This window comes from Micromys minutus (assembly GCF_963924665.1).
Source record: "Micromys minutus genome assembly, chromosome: 8".
NCBI lineage: Eukaryota > Metazoa > Chordata > Mammalia > Rodentia > Muridae > Micromys > Micromys minutus.
This window is the reverse complement of record NC_137977.1, coordinates 12,510,960-12,526,323: the sequence shown is the minus strand read 5'-3', so window position 1 is coordinate 12,526,323 and position 15,364 is coordinate 12,510,960. Positions and strand designations below refer to the sequence as shown.

The 15,364-nt window shown below is 43.8% G+C and overlaps 1 protein-coding gene across 1 annotated transcript in view; it reads right to left on the bottom strand.

Moving 5' to 3' along the window:
- Nucleotides 1-776: 776 nt before the first annotated feature.
- Nucleotides 777-15,364, bottom strand: part of ELP2 (elongator acetyltransferase complex subunit 2) — a 33,591-nt gene continuing 19,003 nt past the window's right edge. Inside the window, exons 14-22 of the mRNA XM_080919741.1 lie at nucleotides 14,579-14,648; nucleotides 14,039-14,128; nucleotides 13,814-13,871; nucleotides 13,198-13,270; nucleotides 8,781-8,973; nucleotides 7,447-7,568; nucleotides 5,744-5,877; nucleotides 5,250-5,357; nucleotides 777-1,736 (exon numbers count right to left, since the gene is read on the bottom strand). Coding sequence (XP_080775867.1) covers nucleotides 1,583-1,736; nucleotides 5,250-5,357; nucleotides 5,744-5,877; nucleotides 7,447-7,568; nucleotides 8,781-8,973; nucleotides 13,198-13,270; nucleotides 13,814-13,871; nucleotides 14,039-14,128; nucleotides 14,579-14,648 — 1,002 coding nt within the window. The 3' untranslated portion in view covers nucleotides 777-1,582. The remainder of the gene's footprint in view (nucleotides 1,737-5,249; nucleotides 5,358-5,743; nucleotides 5,878-7,446; nucleotides 7,569-8,780; nucleotides 8,974-13,197; nucleotides 13,271-13,813; nucleotides 13,872-14,038; nucleotides 14,129-14,578; nucleotides 14,649-15,364) is intronic.

Sequence of the window (15,364 nt, the reverse complement as noted above, 5' to 3'; positions counted from 1 at the left end):
GCTAGACGACCATTGGCAGGAGGGCTGTGGAGTTCCGGGCCTGCAGCAGGCTTCCACATTCCTCCCAGATTCCCAGTTACTGAACTTCCTCACCCATCTCCAGCCCTTCCTCTCCTGAAGCCCTGATGATACACATCCTTCACTATGACATCAGCTGTCACCTAAACTCAGATGGCTCTTGGTGCCCAACCCCAAATTTATTACTTTATATACAGAAAGGATACTTGAAGCCCTGCAAAAGAAGACTCTGAATGCCTTTAAGTAAAGGAAGGGAATGGCTACAGCTCACGCCTGCAACTGCTTGCCAAGTTCTGGAATACTTGGTAGCTAGTAGGAAGGGAAGTTAAGACAGCACACTGTGTGGTAGGTATGCTTACTTACAGGGAGTATAAAAAAAAAAAAAAAAAAAACACTATGAGCCTCTCTGTTATTCCTTCTATCTCCAACCTCTGAAGAAGGTAGTAACGAGAGCATCCCAACGGTGCTTTGCACACGATCTGAGTGTAGGCTCTGAAAGTCCACATGATGGAAGCCTGCTGCCTAGCATGGTGATGTTGACAGGGGAACCTTTAAGCAGAGTCTAATGTCTAAGACTGTCAATCGGGCCTTTAAAAGGAAGTGTGTTCTCCTGAGAGTTTTTATTTTATTTTATTGAATATTTTATGTATTTACATTTCAAATGTTATCCCCTTCCCCCTCCCCTCCCCCTCTTCCCTCCCCTTGCTTCTGTGAAGATGCTCCCACTCCCACCCACCTACTCCCACTTCACTGCCCTGGCATTCCCCTACACTGGGGATACAAGCCTTCACAGGACCAAAAGCTTCTCTTGATGCCCGACAAGGCCATCCTCTGCTACATATGCAGCTGGAGCCATGGGTTACTCCATGTGTGCTCAGTGGTTGGTAATTTAGTTCCTGGAAGCTCTGAGGTTGATAGATATTGTTGTTCTTCCTATGGGGTTGCAGACTCCTTCAGTCCTTTCTCTACCTCCTTCATTGGGGTCCCCATGTTCAGCTAACCCCCTGGTTAGCTGCAAGCATCCTCCCCTGTATTTATCAATATGGCTCTGGCAGAGCCTTCCTGAGAGGGTTTTAAGTAAGTGTGGTACCTCCCTCCTCTGTTGCTTCCTGCCACATTGTGTGCTCTCCCCATTCACATGCACCCCTACTACTGACATCCTACCCATAAGGCCCTCACCAGAACAAGCAGATCCCAGGACTGTGCTCTTCAACTCCAACAACTCTGAACTAAGTGTCCTGCCTTTACCAAGTGCCTGTCCTCTAGCAACTGGTCACAACACAAAGCAGCACAGAGAGAGCTAGACTCCATATAATGCAAAATCAGACAAATGGGCACAAATCAAAAGTGTTCTTAATGTGGAACACAGAGAGGTAGACGCAAGCATCTCTGACAGCAAGGGTAAGGTTCCAGGAGGTTACACATATTCTATAGAACAAGGGGACAAGCTCAAGGCCTTCATCAGAGAGTAGACGGGAGACTCAATCACGAAGGGAAAGAAAGGGGATCTATTTACATAAAAAACATTTAAGACAATCAAGATGGGCAAGCTGAGGTCATGTCTTCACAGTGCACATCGGTTAACTCTGTAAATCTTCACGGTATGGTCCTCGGCACAGCTTGCAAAGTCCAGCCACTCTGTCCCCTCTTCACTCTGCTCAGTGCTGTTGCTGCAGCTCTTCCAGCATAACCTTCTGATACCCAGCGTGTGACTTTGGCTGCAACCAAGACAGAGATCATAGGTCAACACAAGTCATGATTACAGAGCACCCCACTGGAGTTCACCTACACAGTGACATAACCAGGGTGCCCACACAGCAGCTATAACATAGATAGAAGGCTAATACTCCAGTAATTTTATCCTATATTGAACATATCTTACTCTATTTACTTTCAGAACAGACTAATACCTTACTCACTGGCCAGTGACAATGCCCAAGGAACAATAGTAAATTTCTGTCTAATGTTTTACTCATCAGCAGAATGACTGAAGTGACTATTAAGGTGAGCATGTCAGAGGCCAGCAAGACAGCTAAGTATGGAAAGGTATTTCCACTAGGCCAGTCCACCTTAGTTCAATGCCTGCGACAACCCAACTTCTGCAAGTTGACCTCTGACCTCCACTCATATTATTGTATGCACCTGCTCATACACACAGTCTTATATAAGTAAATGTAAAACTTCCTAAAAGCTGGTCTTTCAAGGTAACATTTTATCTCAAGATTTAATTTAATTATCTAATTCAATAATTTCAAGATCATTGAATATATTTTAATTTTGCAATATATTTCAGGTTATTTTCTTCTGCTGACATTGCTAAGAGATAAATTAACTTTAATATTTTTTACTACTGGGTAAAGAAAGATGATTTGAAACCCTTGGTGAACCACAGAGTCAGAGTCATGACCTCAAGGTGATCTAACCGCAGGGCATCATCAGACAAGGTAATATACTAGAGGTGCTTGTTTCCTAGGGTCTCCCAAAAGGCCAGCCCAAAATACTACCAAACAGATTAGCCATAGCTTTTGGAAAAAGTACGATGCTTTCTGTGTGGAACTTGTAAACACATGCTCAAAATTAATAAAGTCAAGAGCAAGACTCCTAAGTAGGTTTTAAGGCAAAAAGAGTGAAAAAGAGTACAGGACTCAGAGGTCACCTGCAGATATGCCGGGTCAGCAGGCATGACGGAGGTCAAGTCTGAAGAACAGGGCTTGGAAAACAGCCCTGAGTGCGGATGAACCCTTACAGTGCAGAAGACGGAAGGACTGAGTTCACAGACAGGACTCAGCCAGTCAAGCACAGTGAACCACAGTTTATTGGGGTTATTCAAAAGAGCATGGGAGATGAATAGGCAACTACCCACAGATCAACTGTTCACCTCTTATAATTTCAGGGGTTGAGGGCCTCCTAAGGCTCCCTTGAACTTCCAGTGTCCCCAGACAAGAGCAGGTCAACAGGCCCGATCGGCTTCAGAGCAGGGAGGCATATCCAATCCACAGGCGACATTAGATGGCATAGCTTATGAAAACAGCCACGAAATCATGCTGCTGTGTGCAATGTTTTCTGAGAACTTTCTAGAGAAAATGTTTCCATGTTACACAGACCATGACTGAGTGCTTAATGAGAGCTCATCTTTCTGTAAGGAGGGACCTGATTATTAAAGCAGCCATGAGTCACTTGGGCTGTAAATATGGGTGCTGAGTTTTAAAAAGGAAAACTATAAATGAGCAACACTAGAAAGACCATCATTATTTCTTCTCGCATCGCGCACTACCGAGGTCTGGGACACTACTTTGAAAGAGGAGCCCACAAGCAGCAGCAGAGGCCCCGCCTCTCTATCACTCCCTATCGCAGTCACTGGACACGGGTCTCACCCTGCTAAACAAGTGATTGAAGTGGCTATCAACTCCCATGGGGGTTGTTCTGAAGGTTGGAACTTATTTACACAAAGTGATAGGATTTTTGTTTCCTGAGGGGGGAGTTGTTGTACTTCTTCCTTTAAACTCAGCATGTTGACACGGCACATTTAAAAGATATGTTGGGACCTGGAGAAATGGATCAGCATGCAAACAGGATCATCTGAGTTGACAATGTAAAAGCTAGACTAGGTACATACACCCATCAGCCCCAAGCTGTGTGGACTGGAGACAGGAAGACCCCTGTCTTGCTAGCCATAAGTCCAGCTCTAGACTCAATGACACTCTGTCTCATTGAATATGGCTGAGAGGACACCTGTACATGTCCTCTTCAGACCTCTGCACATGTGCAAGGAGATGGGGACATGTCTGAACACTTGCTCCCCCCCACACATGCGCGCACACACACACATACACATACACACACACAGAGAAGCAAAGCACTGACACACAAATACATGACAGAAGGCCAGGCTGGTGCTTGTCTCAGCACTTCCAATTCAGAGGCAGGAGGATGGTTGTATGTTCAAATCCAGAATGATCTACACATCAAGTTCTAGGCTAATTAGAGCTATATAATGAGACTGTCTCAAAAAGATACACACACACACAAACACAGAGCAGAGGGGAAGGGGGTGGTAAGAAAGTAAAATAAGAGATTTTGGGGGCTGGGGAATATAACTCAGTCGTAGAGTACTTTCCTAACAGCTAAGACCCAGGGTGGAAACTCAAGCACCACAAAATTCACCAGTTAATTACAGGATATGGCCCCTAGGAAGCCATTCTGAAAGTCCTGCTTTTATTTCTGTGAATTCACTACTAACAAATGCTAAAATTAAATAATTAGAACACCAGCTATCCAAATACCATGGCATATTAAATCTAGAATTACTTTCATGTTACAGACCCTGCCTATCCTTACAACCACAAGGGAATAATCACCAAATGAAAACCCTGAACTCTACATCTTCCCATGCTAACTGGCTTCCCACCCTGGGGCCACGGTAGAAGTCTGAGTACCAAGCCAGGGGCAGAGCACTGTGTACAAGGCAGGAGGAAGTAAAAAGGCAGGGCAGGAGCAGGAATGTCAGACGCTGAAAACTGGATGCCCACAGCGGCTTCTTTTTGTAGTGCTCCACTCATGAGCTACACCAAGTGCAGCAACAAGGCAGACACAAGTTTTAACAAGCAGTTACAGTGAGCACTGATGCTGCAGAGGGCCTGCTCTCTCCAGTGTCTCACCAGCATCAGGACACCAACAATCAGGACAGCATCTGAAACTATGATCAAACAGTACAGACCCAAGACCGAGAAGCCCAAGAAAATGAGACACAGAAAGATATCAGTAACTTACTGAAAGCTCAGGCATTAAAAACAGTAGCCATTTGTTATAAAGCAGATTAAAAAGGCCTCTGCTAGGATAGGGGGTACTGCTCAGCCTGCCTAGCATGCATTAAGCCCTAGGTTCCAGCCTAAGTACCACATCAAACAACGGCTGTGATGGTGCAGGCCTGCCTGTGATCCCAGAACACAGAAGAGCTTCCCAGGCCCCATCTTGGAAAAGAAAGAAGAGAAGAGAGGAAAGGCAATGTCTGTAATCACAGTGTGACAAAACCCAGCAGTCTAGTTGAGAATACCAAAAGCTGAGTCCCACACGCTAGGAAATGTCATTTTAGAAGATACAGCTTGGCTTTCGGTACCAGGGACAAAGATTTCTGTCCCTCTATGTGAAAATGTTCACAAAATTTGCCAAAGACCACAAAGACCAGCCCTGTTTCTATCTAATCAGATGGAAACAAAGTACAAAGAAAATACCTTGGATTTGTTTCTACACAGCTGGTCCAGTCGTTGATTTCTTGGTTGGTCTTGTTCCAGGAATATATACAAATCTTCCCACTCTCCAATCCGACTGCAACAATGTATCTGTTCTCAAGCAGGGAGATGACAGAGGTTGGTTTAGCATGAATTTCTCTTCTCTCTACCTGCTCTTAAGTGCTTCTCTACCTGCACTGCTCTGCTGTGTCTCTGCAGAAGCATGGAGGTCCAAAGCCCACAAGCTAGTGCTTACCCAGCAAGTGCACTGACTCCTGTTCTCCTAGGCTGCTTGTGACACAAAGCAAGGCAGTGCACAGTCTGAAATAGGAACCTTCATTCCTAGTCCCATTTAACTACCAATCACAGAATTCTAAGACTTAAAACATTTAAAGAAGCATAAGCACCTTGAAAGCAGCAGTAACCCTAAAGGTGGGTCCACACACCAAAACAAAAAGTGAGATGCTACTGAACAACCAGATCCCACAGAAACTGACCTTTGGGCTGGGTTAAGCACGGGGCAGACGCTGACAGCTGTCACAGAACTGCCCACATCCAGGACCGAGGAGCAGGGACCGATGGGGTGCTCCATGGGATTATGGCTGGAGTCACACTCACCCCAGACAACCACCTAGAGCACAAATCACACTGTGAGGCATTCTCTGCAAAGTTTCTAGTGCTCAGGAGACAATGATCAATCTGGGATTTTTGTACATCACAGAGAAGCCACAGCACGGCAGACACAGGTTGAGATCTCAGATACAGAAGTGTACCAGAGAGCATGGAGTGCTGTCTATTATGTTCTGTAACACACAAGATGGTTCCAATGCAGTGAAATCCTGCCCAGCATGTCCTGCCTATAGTCACTGCCCTCAGAACTTGCTACATATGTTTTGGAGAGGAAGCCAGTCTCCTACACGATCCAATTCTTAGGCAGTCAACTTGGCTATCAGGAGGACAGAACGCTGGCAACAAGACTCTTGGCTTCCCTGTGAGCCCAGGGCTCAAGGGTATATAAACAGAGAAGGAGGCAAAACAGACAGGGCTACAAAGGCAGGACCAAAACATGGATCTGAACATGCACTGGGAAGCACACATTTCTGAAACTGCAGCAAACACACTTGGTATGTTATAGCCAACATATATATCCCTGAGAGCTAGGCAAAGCCTGCTTCCTCAGCACCCAGCCAGGGATCTGTGCTCCCTAGGAAGGGAATAAACAGCTAGACTGGGAGAAAGATATTGGCAGGCTCAAGGTAATATGCTTTTTTTTAATTGAATTTTTTGGGGGGGGGTCATTCAAATGTTATCCCCTCTCCCTGTTTCCCCTCCATAAACCCCCTATCCCATCCACCCTCCCCCTGCTTCTATGAGGGTGTTCCCCCACCTACCCACCCACCCCTTCCCACCTCACTGATGGGCTTAATCTGGTAGCACCAGGCCCAAGCCAGCTCTGTTCCAGTTACCTAGATTGTTTTCACAAAGGGAAGGGCCATGAAAAGAAACACTACACCGACCTACCAGCCCCGGGCTAGGAAACTCAGACAAGAGAGTGTTTTAAAGACTGTGAAAGCAGAGGGATGAACAGAAGCAGAGGGCAGTCCTCAGGCAACAAGGGGAAGGACAAGTCCAAGCACAGAGGGCTGCCTAATTTCCCGAGTTTCTCAAGCTTTAGTCCTGTTCTGATCCTTTCTGTCACTGAATTAAAAGGTCATAACCTTCACTACCAAAAAATAGGAGCTGGAAGATTGCTGAATCTTTAAAGGCTTGTCACACAAACACAAGGACCTGTGTTTGATTCCCAGTACCCATGTTAAAATAAAACCCAAACCAAAATAAACAAACCCCAAGCAAGGCGCTCTACCCCAGTACTGATGAGGCCCAGGCTCTCACTCCTGAGCTCCAGCTATCACCCAGAAAACTAGAAGGGCTGTCTCCAGCCCCACCGGCACTCCTGGGTTCTCTCAAACTGCTGCTTCATCTTGCACCAGGACTCCTTGATAACAGACGCTGACCAAGAGCTCTTCTCCTCATGTTTCAGAGAATGTATTTATAAAGTTCACAAAGAAGCCCATTTTAATGTACATATATGGGGAAGTCATGAACAAAGCATTACAAGTAAGGCAGAATAATGTGCTCTTAAATATAATTGCAAAAGCATTACCTCACATTGTAAAATTTGGTTGGAAGAAAAAATTACCTTTTTGTCTCGACTTCCAGTGAAGAAGTACTTGCTATCAGGACTCCAGTCACAAGACCAAATGATTCTACTATGCACAGAAGTGATTTTGTTGGTGAATGCAAAGAGACTAAAAAACGGATCTGAAAATTAAAACAAAAAGCATATAAACATTGTTCACAAAGCAGGTCAGACAGCTTCTCTTGTAACCCGCAGCAAGGTCTGTCAGGTACCAACTCAGTGGCCACTGTGCCTACCCGCTCTCGCTCTGCAGCAGAGCCAGGATCCTACCCTCACCACGAACAAGCCCATGTGCAGACGGCTCATGCTGCCTCCACTCTCTAGTGAGTGACAACAGGAATCTTGTACGCATTCAACTAAAGGCTAATTTATGGTTCTAAAACAAGTCTGGGATGATTTAACTGTATTCCAGAAATAGCCAATGGCATATTACAGGAAAAAAATACTATGAAGAGAGGAGGGAAGACATATTTTTTTTCATAATATATAAGCAGAAGGTTTAAAGGTAACTTCTAACTTATATATGGACTATGTAACTGCTATGGAAAAGAGGATAAATCCATAACAAGAGATTAACACCTACATCATTTATACTATTTCATTCTTTTCTTTTTGTGTTTATTTTTAGCATCTGCTTATTCATTTATTAATGGATGGATGTACACCCACACGCATACACGAGTGCCTATCAGAGAACAGCTTGTAGGACTTGGGTCTTTCCTTCTATGTGTGCATTCCAGTTACTGGACCTGGTCCTCAGGCTTGGAGACCAAGGAGACATCTTGGTGGTCCCAGCACTTCAAGTTTTAAAAGGAAGTGTTACAAATTAGGAAATCACTAGTGATGTCAAAGGAAAACAATTGCTTCAAATGTATAGTGGCATTACATCCTGACAAATGGATCAGAAACTGAAATACTATTAAGTCAAAAATACCCAGTCTACCGAATGTGCCAGCTTACACGGTCTGCTGTGGAGTAGTGGCTTTCACCATGACAGCTGTGGGTAAACTGCCCACACATGGCTAAGCTCAGAAGATCAAGATTCAAAACCTGAAATATGGTCTGTACTGTGGACCTATCACTTTCACACCACTATGAGGAATGGTCTGTGTCTGATCACGCCCACCCCTCTACAAATAATAAACAAATCTTAAAAGAGAAAAAGGTTTAAGTAAAGCCAAGTGCTCTCTGGTTGCCTAAGAGCACCGAGCCCTCACAGCATGTCATAGGTTGTCCCCGCCCTGTTCCCTTTCCCTTCATTTTACAGCTGCCCAGTGTGGACAGAATGTATGTGAAAGTCTTACTGATAACCTTCACTACACAGGCTGCTTTACCGAACTCTGCTGAGGTCGTAGCCTGTCTCTTCCACAAAGACCAGGTTCGATCTCTGGAAACAGCCAGTAGGAAGTTGTCATCAGGTGAGAAGGCCATCTGTGTGACGGTCAGAGTGTGGAAAGCAAGACTCTGCACTTGTTTCCACGAGGCCGTACTCCAGAGAATGATGGCTGCATGCTCCTTCTGAGCTGCCTGCAGGGTGGAGATGAGACCGGGACAGCATGGGAGCAGAAACAAACCAAAAGAACATATTACAATAGTAATGGTGGTGTCTCTGTGGGGCTGTCATACACTGCAGGTTGATGTCAAGGTGATACATGACTGAACAGTAGAAAGTGGGGCAGAGAGAAGAGTTTTGGTAAGAAGAAACGAAGGAAAAGAGGAAGATTCAAGATGGAGGCAGCAGAAGATGGTTCAGACCAAGGTGGACTAGATCTATTTTGACTTGTCTAGGTGGGTGTTTATATCTTTATTAATTGGCAGTAAATTTATTGTTTGGATGTAGTGTGGACTGAGAATTTAACATATAAATATGTTTGATAAGGTACTGATTGTTGAGTCATGATTTTACCATGCTGTAGAGGACCATGTGAGACCAGGTACCCAGCTCCACACTAGAGCGGCTCCCATGGAGTGAGATTGCGGGACTGGTAGCAACAGAATCTTATTTTTATTTTTACCATAACAACACACCTCCAACAAAAGCCTCCAGAAAATTCCAGGGTGGTCACACAGAACCACAGAGATGGATTTCTAGGAAAAGATATAGAAAAGTGGGACCGGAAAAGACAACTCCTCAGGGACCCAGGCACAATGAGAATGTTTGAACGTTTTATAACAAGAGTCATATGTGTTAATTCTGTGGTGACTAGTTTAGAAGTCTCTACTCTGGTGAACAAAGGAGTGATTATCACTGAACAGAGTCAGTTGCTCCACAACAACAAACAGACTAACAAAGAGGACATTGCCCTATTACACACCTCCCAAAACACAGAAGGAATGGACTGAGATGGAAAGGTAACTAGCCTAAGTATAGCTAGAGATCTCAAACTCCACTCAGGACAGCAAAGAGCATAAACACCTTATCACACCCGTGACTGACAGTCACTAACACTCCTATCCAAAAGAAATAGACCAAACATTCTTTTCAACTGAACATGAGATTGTACCACCACCAGATTTCAAAGGATTCAAGTCATAATGTGGTCTCAAACTTAATGAAATAAAAATAAAAATCAGCAATAGAAAAGTACCTAGAAAGCATTTTGTTTATGGACACTAAACAATACATTTAAAAATAGCTGAAAGGCCAAAGGTGATCAAAAGGTTGCAAAGTATTTTTAACTGAATAAAAGCACAACATACTAAAATCTGTGGAACAAATTTTATTTTGGAACAGCTAGTTCCAAGGTTATAAAAACTGGCCACAGCGCTATGAGACAGAAGAAAAATGCAGACAAACCCAGGTGTACTTTGTTGTACTGACAGAAGGCAGAGACGTGTATGAATGCATAGGTAGAGGCACGCGCGCGCGCAAGCGCACACGCACACGCACACGCACACACACACACACACACACACACACACACACACCATGAAAGAACTGGGCAAGGAGAGGTATTTCCAGTAAAAAAAAAAAAAAAAAGATGGCATCTGGTGGTTTGCACAAGATGTCCCCTCATAGTCTGAGCATTTGACTACTTGGTCCTCAGCTCGTGACTATTCCGGGAGACTTAGGAGGTATGGCCTTGCTGGAGGAAGTATGCAACTGGCGGAGGGTTCTGAGGTCAAAAGACTCTATTTCTCTATTTTCCTTTTGTAGTTCAGTATGTGAACTTAGCTCTTAGCTTTTCTGTCGCCATCGATGCCTGCCGACACGTTTCCCACTATGTTGGTGCCGGACTCTTATCCCTCTGGAACCATAAGCCCACATAAATGCTTCCTTCTATAGTTGCCTTAGTCATGGTTTGTACCACAGCAACAGAAAACCAGCATCACTAGTGATTCTTCAGCTACTGAAATGGTCCTACTGCATAACTGTGTGACAAACAGCCTTACTTAGCTCCCGTTAAAGGATTCACAGGTAGCGTGGTGATCTGAATGGCAATGGGTGGTGGTTTGAATGGCAGTGGCCCCCACAGGCTCATAGATCTAAATACTTGGTCAGTGAAAGGTTTAAGAGGTGTGGCCTTGTTTCCTTGGAGGAAGTGTGTCACTGGGGGTGAGATTTGAAGTGTCAAGGGTCCAAACCAGTTCCAGTGTCTTTCCTGCTGCCTGTGAATGCAGATGCAGAACTCTAAGCTTCTCTCCTGCACTATGTCTGCCTGCAGGCTGCTATGCTTCCCACCATGATGAAAATGGACTGACTCTCTTGACACTGTAAACCAGCCCCAATTAAAGGCTTTTTATAAGAGCTGCCTTGGTCTCTTCATAGCAACTGACTAAGTTAAAATCTTAGTTTTTACTTAAAACTAAGTTAATTAAGGTTTAAAAGTTAAAACCTTTCCCACAGAAAATACTTCCATCAGTTGCCTTACCTAGAAAATCTATAAAAGTTTTGCAAAACTACTGCAGGGGCTTAGAGAGATGACTCTGTGGTCAAGAACACTGGCTACACTTCTGATCAGTTCCCAGAATTCACAGGATGGCTGACAACTGCTTCCAGCTCCAGAAGTGAGATCCTCGGCACTCTTCTGGCCTCCAAAGGCGAGCGTGAATATGGTACGAATACACACACTCAGGCAACACTCGTATACATAGAATTTAAAAGAGAGCAAATCCAGTTTTATAAGCTAATCAGGAAAATTGTAGAGAAGGAGATACTTCCATGAGGCTCAAATTGCTCATGCCTTAAAACCAAAGTCAACTACACTGGGTTGCTCCTGCTGCTGCTGTTCTTAGTTTCTGAAACAGGGTCTTGGGTAGCCCTAACTGGCTCCAAATCTTATGGTGGTAGCTGAAGCTAACCTTAGGTTTCTGCACTTTCTGCTTCTACCTCTTAAGTACAGAGATTTCAGGTGTGTACTATCACTTTAAAATGCTTTGTTTATTTATTTAATCTTTATCTGTTTCTCATGTGTGTGAGTGTTGGTATGGGGAGAGGGAGTCATTTGTGGAGGTCAGATGGCAAGTTGCAAAAGTTGGTTCTCCTTCCACCTGGTGTACACAGTAAATTTTCTTGTCTCCAAAAGAACATACAAAGCATCTAGGAAAAGGGTAAGTCTCACAAATGTGTGTTGAGACCAGATGGAAAGCCTGTAAGCTTGGCAGAGGCTGTGATGTGAGCAGCTGCATGAGGCACCAGGTCTCTTAGACATAGCTACTTTTCCTTGAATCTAGCATTACTCTAAAAAGTCATCCCCAGGAGAAACTAAAGACTTGTATAAAGAAGCGGCGTTATTCAGATATTGTTAAAATTCTCCTCAATCTGATCTACAGATTCACTACCATCCAGAGACTGTAGAAACTGTCAAGCTAATTCTAAAAATCACACAAAATAAACCAGAAGATCCAGCTGGACGATTACTTTCCTAACTCTATAAAAATAACACTTGGCAGGAGAAGCTCACAAGACCTCACCCCTCTTAGGAGCTATAGGCCTGGAATGGTTGCTGAGGAATTTCTTTCTTTCAAGTGAGCATTTACTATTGGACATGACTGGAGGGTGGGGCCGGTTCAGCACAGAAGCTCTCAGCACAGCCATCAGGCATCTCAGCTACATCTTCATATTCATCTGCACTAAACTCGGGGAAGCCAAAGTTCTTTGCAACATATATCTGCCAGTGAACTTGACCTTGATCCTGCACAGGGCTTCAATCCCATAATCTTTACTCTGCAGCTTAGTGTAGACAGACATAATGACCCGCCTGTGCTCTGGAGCTTCTCAAAGGCACCCCATACCTGTCTAGGGCCTAGACTGGGAACAACATGAGATCCCAAACATGCACATATACCAGCCAATTCTGTCTCTAAGGCCCCTTATGACAATACAGCCAACAGGTTGCACTCTCCAAAGGAGGTGCTATTGCAGCCACTGCACACCCTTGTTAAGAAAAGACCTGGGCTGCCTACCTGGTCATTGTCTTCTATGATGTGAGTCCTGGAAATGTCATCTACAGACTGTGTGTGTGTGTGTGTGTGTGTGTGTGTGTGTGTGTGCATAGGGATCAGTATCCCCAAACCCAAATTGTTCAAAGATAAATTCTAAGAATGAATGAGTTCTAAAATTGATTCAAAATATAATATGGTTTTAAAGAAAGATGAGAAAAAAATATAAGAAAAAGATTCAGGTAATAGTACCTAAAGGGGTTGTTTCATGCGAAGTCTGCCCATTGCTGCTGATTTTACAAAAGCCCAATGACTGTAATTACATGTGTCCAAGTAAAATTAAATACATACACCCCACAAGCACCTTACCTTGCAAGCAGAGGCAAGTAGAGTCTTTGAATTGTTACAAGTAACACTAAATATCTCATAGCCATGTCCATACCTAAAATGTAAAGAGAAAGCAGATGGCCTCTGTATTACTAAAGCACTTGCTTTTTTTATACTGCAACAAAATTTAAAGTGAAAAGAATCATTCCCTTGACCTAACACACAAGTCCTTAAATAATAAGTCACACTTTGTCTAGGTAACTATATAGAAAAACAACAAACAAACAAAGAAAACTGGGGAACCAGAACAATAGCTTCTAAAGGTAATGTCACTCCACATAGGTTTTCATACCAAAAGCCCACCAGTCAAAGAAACCACCATGGAAACATGTTGCTGAGAACCAACAAAAATAAAAATGTCTGAACAGAAACTATGTTACACCTCTCTATCTGGGAAATTAACAACATCCAACTAATAAATGTAATAAACAACGATGTAAAACAAACAAAAACAAAATTTAAAAGCCCTTGAGATTCTTCCCCTCTGAAGCTCTACCAGGCAGGAGGACAAAGTACGTAAGAGAAAGGGGAAGGCCAAAGTCAAATTAAGAGGGGACCCTCAATCCATGACTGACTCCAAAAAGACAGTTCAACTTACAGTTTCTGAACCTCAGGCCACAAGGTGTTCTGCAGGAGATGATCCTCAGTGGGAGGTTCTATAAGAGATTTTTAATTCTATAAAAATTTTGAATACTATAGCTTTTTTTTTTTTTAATCTTTAGCCAAATAGAAAGTAAAAGCCATAGCTCTATATTAGGTCCACAGCCAGAGTAGACTGTGTGTGCTAAGAATTTCATTAACTTGTCTTTTTGTTGTGTCTTACCATGAAGGATGGCAGGCTGAAAGGTCACCTGGGGATACGCATAGGCAGGGCCTAAGAACTCATCCTCTTCAGACTGGGAGGTCATGTCTCCTAGTTTAGAGAAACATGAATACCATGAACAGAGGTACCATGACAACGTCCCAAAGCTACATATCAGAGAACAGCAGCTTTCCAAATAATTATTTCAAAGCTGTATCTAGGTGTTACAAATGTATTTCTACTCTAGTATTTTCCAAACTAGCTCCTGAAGGAGAAATGAATTCCATAAAGATTCTGTCTTTTTTTTTTTTAACCCAGCTATTTGCAAGGAATTTTTTTTGGGGGGGGGGGGGAGCATATATAACTGATCTTTCAAGTTGCTTACAATCTCACTGGTGAAATCCTGGGTGAGAACTGTTCCTGTGTCAGTGGCTACATGTGAACAGAGCAGTTATCGCAAATTATGAGGTTTTAAAAAGTTACACAGGTGTATATTACACAACTCTGTAGCTAAGTTTTAAATACTAAGCCATTCAATAATTTTGGAGACTAAATCCTTACCCAGAAAGACAGCTTTATTTGATAGTCCTAATGCAGGAACAGTGGCTCCTTCTGGAAGATCCTCGTCATCCTAGAATGAAAAGGACAATATGTACATTTCAGACACTAAAAGCTATTGATATGTCAAATACCACAAACAATGTTCATAAATGCTGAAAACAATTCCAGTCTGCTGTGTGTGACTGCCATCTTTCCAACTCCAGAACTGGCAGATGGTACTCCAAGCAACCCCTCTCCTGCAGACAGGGCCTACCCACCATCCCACCACTGTCAGGCGTTTCTAAAGCTCTCTTCATAAGTTCCTCAGTCCCCCAAAGTGCAGTGGGCTGAAGCTTCTAACTGGTACAGTAGGCTGAAATGTAAGGCCAAGGACTCTGCCCCTACCAAGAGCCTCAAGGGATGCCCAGAGATAGAGAAGTAACCCAAAAAGGTAGAGTCACGACATTTTTATTATATATATGCAAATAACTTAAAGCTACTTTTACATTTCCTAGAACTCAACAGGCCCTGAACTTCGTCTCCCTCCACCCACAGAGCTCCCTCTAGATCCCTCAACAGCAGCAGCACAAGGAAAACAGAAGCAACTGCCTTCAGCAACTGAGAAAGCTGAGGCAGGAAGTTCCCCATGGCTCTGCTCGCTCCTTCCTTCCCACACAGCTGCCGGTTTCCCCTCACACTCTGGGCTCCCACATAATCCTCTTCTTCCACAATGCTTTTCATCCCATTCTTCCAACAGCACCAATATGAGCTATAATTACCTGCCACCTATAGCTCTGGCTGCTTCCC